Source organism: Rhipicephalus microplus, chromosome 10, assembly GCF_043290135.1.
Source record: "Rhipicephalus microplus isolate Deutch F79 chromosome 10, USDA_Rmic, whole genome shotgun sequence".
Lineage (NCBI taxonomy): Eukaryota > Metazoa > Arthropoda > Arachnida > Ixodida > Ixodidae > Rhipicephalus > Rhipicephalus microplus.
In genome coordinates, this window is record NC_134709.1 from 47286027 (window position 1) to 47288824 (window position 2798).

At 44.9% G+C, this 2798-nt stretch overlaps 1 protein-coding gene across 1 annotated transcript; it reads right to left on the bottom strand.

Annotated features, from left to right (window-relative positions):
• Positions 1–936: 936 nt before the first annotated feature.
• On the bottom strand, positions 937–1704 carry LOC119181705 (ubiquitin-conjugating enzyme E2 Z). The gene has a single exon (XM_037432948.2). It carries the CDS (start codon positions 1702–1704, stop codon positions 937–939), a length of 768 nt encoding a protein of 255 aa, XP_037288845.2.
• Between the last annotated feature and the right edge of the window lie 1094 nt (positions 1705–2798).

A 2798-nucleotide genomic window follows, 5' to 3' on the forward strand; every position in this document is an offset into this window, starting at 1 on the left:
AAGGTGGGACAGGCACATTCCCTAAGACCCTCGGTGGAAGAAGTGAGGCGGAAAAATCAAAGAAAGTGTAATAAATGCATGCATCTGGAGTGCGGCAAGAAATGTTTCTACTACAATAGAAAAATGTGTGGTCACAACAGGAATCAAACCATAACAGCGGAAATACCCTCGAAACGTCGTAAAATTATGCTGTTGTTTTAGAGATGCCTGTACTAATAGGGAAACTTGTTCAGGATCTTTAGACACATCAGAACATCAGCAGATCTTTGCGACAAAAGACAACATCACGCCGACATTTCATGTCCCAAAATAAGGCAGAAATTGAGAAGTTCTCGTCGACGTACTTTGATATATTTTAGACAGAGGCCATCGTTTCGAGGCTACAAGTTAAAGCATACCCCGTCATAAAATTGGGCTTACCTCACTCAAAGAAAAGCCCACGGGTGACTGATGGTATACTCTAAATAAGAAGCCAATTACGGCCCCCATTCAATGCGTATCCGTCATGCGAATTGCTTTAGCGGCTTCGGTGTGTGCATGGCAGATTGCTTAACCAAAGATAGATATATCTCTTTACTGTGGTAGGGTAAATTATTTATTCTGTTGTCTGCTTCGTTCTCATAAAAGACGTGCAAACTCATCAATGTTGGCAAGGACTAGAATTTACTGCATAGTATAACTGACACAACAAAAATAAAGTACGCGTGGAAATTTTGAACACACATTTATTTAAGCGATTGCTTTGATTTTTCAAGATAAAATGGGGGCGAATAAAGGTTTTTTTTTTGTCCCATTAGGTTCATTGGGGATGTCTTGAGCAAGGCGAGATGCCGTATGCCAATTTGTGCGGGAATCTTTCGCTAAGGTTGACCAACTGTAGAATAATTACGTTGCGGCTCGCTTCAAGCGAATGAAGTCGCAAAGCTTTTGTGGACATCAAGTCTGAGCCTTCACCGCAGCGGCTTCGTTCTTCTCGGCGACTTTTTGCTTCAACTCTTGCAGCCTTGTCAGCAGCTTTTCAAACTGATACGTGCCTGCGTTGAATCTGGCGGGGTCATGCATTTGCGTTCCAGTAAGCTGCATCCTCGACTTCACCACTTCTTCGTACCTGTCGTAAAACTCTGAGAATTTCTGGAGCACGCCGTCTTTCAAGGTCTGCGCTAATGGCGAATCGACTCGTAGGCAAGACTCCACCGTATCGCAGACAGCAACCCTGATGGTCTCGTGCTGCAAGATGGATTCGAAGCGATCATTGGCCACCTCGTCCTTGAACTTGTGCACATCGCAGAGCAGCGATTGGATGGAAACGAGGAGGCTGCTTAGCGACTGGGCTGGGGTCCATGTAGACCCGAATGTGTTCAGTGTGCTGAGGCAGATGGAGCCGTCTTTGTAGATGTGCTCGTTGAACTGAACCCGCCCAGCGTCCGTCGTCATGAAGCGCACCTTCGGTGGTTCGAGAGGGTACTTATCGGTGAATTGCACGCAGAAGTGGAAGAACCCGCCTTCGAGCGGCGTACCTTTAGCGCCCATCACGATGGCGTTGATCGTTGTGATGTCGTTCTCCGCGGGCGCGATGAAGATACCCGGTGGCGGGTCAACGTTGAAGTCCGTGATATCTCGCTTGATGCGGTACAGACACGCCAGTGGCACGTCTTTAGTCGGAACAGCCGTGACGCCCTTGGATGTTCCTGCTTTGTTGTCCATAACGCTGTTGTCTTCTGACGCACCTGTTGTGCATTAATTTGGTAAAATGGGGATCGTCAGCAGCTTGTTCTTCTCATTCTTCTCTTCTCATGGCTCTTTCGCAATGCAGGAGATTGGCGAAGTGATGATGATGATTATAATCCTTTTAATATTGGCGCGCACCCACAAAGCGGCCCGAGTTGGTTGGTTGGCTGGTTCCTCAACAGCTTGGCGCAACCCACCTAGGGGGATAGGCAATGAAAGGAACGGTGCCTTGATTTTTAAATAATTCACTTCTTTAGAGGGAGGGTTGGATTAATTAGGTAATATAGGTAATAGTTTGAATGTGTTAGATTTATAAACAGCATGAAACCTTAAAAAAGTCTAATAAACTTAAAAAAGAATTCTATACATAAAACAACTGAATTTAGCAATGTTTAGCATTCCATTTCTTTAGATTCTCGTAAGACATTTGTAACAGCGATAAAACGCTCCTGTGGCTGCGCCAAATGAAAGAATCACCGGAAGTGTCAACTTTAAGTCCAACTTTCATGGGGGTTCTTCCAGTACAATTTTTCTTTGACTTTTGAATTTTCGGCATGACAAAAAGAAGTGCTTCAAAGATTCACTCACATTACAGGGAAGGCACAAAGGCGACTGCGCCAGACCCGACTTGTCAAGGTAAAATTTCAATGAAGGGACTCGACAACGCAGCCTTGTAATTACTATTTCTTCCTTTCTTGATGAACACCACTTGTTTTTCCAAGGGAACTCTAGCTGTGAATAGTCTGATAAAAACAAAGGAGATTTTTCGAAGTTATTGGCCATTGTGCGATTTTAAAAGCGTGCTGCTGTGATATATTCCGAAGTAGGCAAAATAGGTAAAACAGGACAATGAAGGGAAGATCCAGCTAGTGCATCTGCATGCTCATTCAGAGCTAAACCTCTATGGCCTGGTACCCAAACTAGTCGGACGAGTCGCACATGTGTAGGAATGAGCGAGTAGAAAGTTTCTAAGGTACGCGAAAAAGTTGGTGAGCTTAAGGCAGTACAGACCGAGAGACAGCCTGTTAGAAAAATCACCGCTGATAGATCTTGGGGCACTTTACGTAATG

Bases quoted from the DNA above. Each gene is read 5' to 3' on its own strand.
- LOC119181705 (XM_037432948.2), bottom strand. From the start codon at position 1,704: ATGGACAACAAAGCAGGAACATCCAAGGGCGTCACGGCTGTTCCGACT.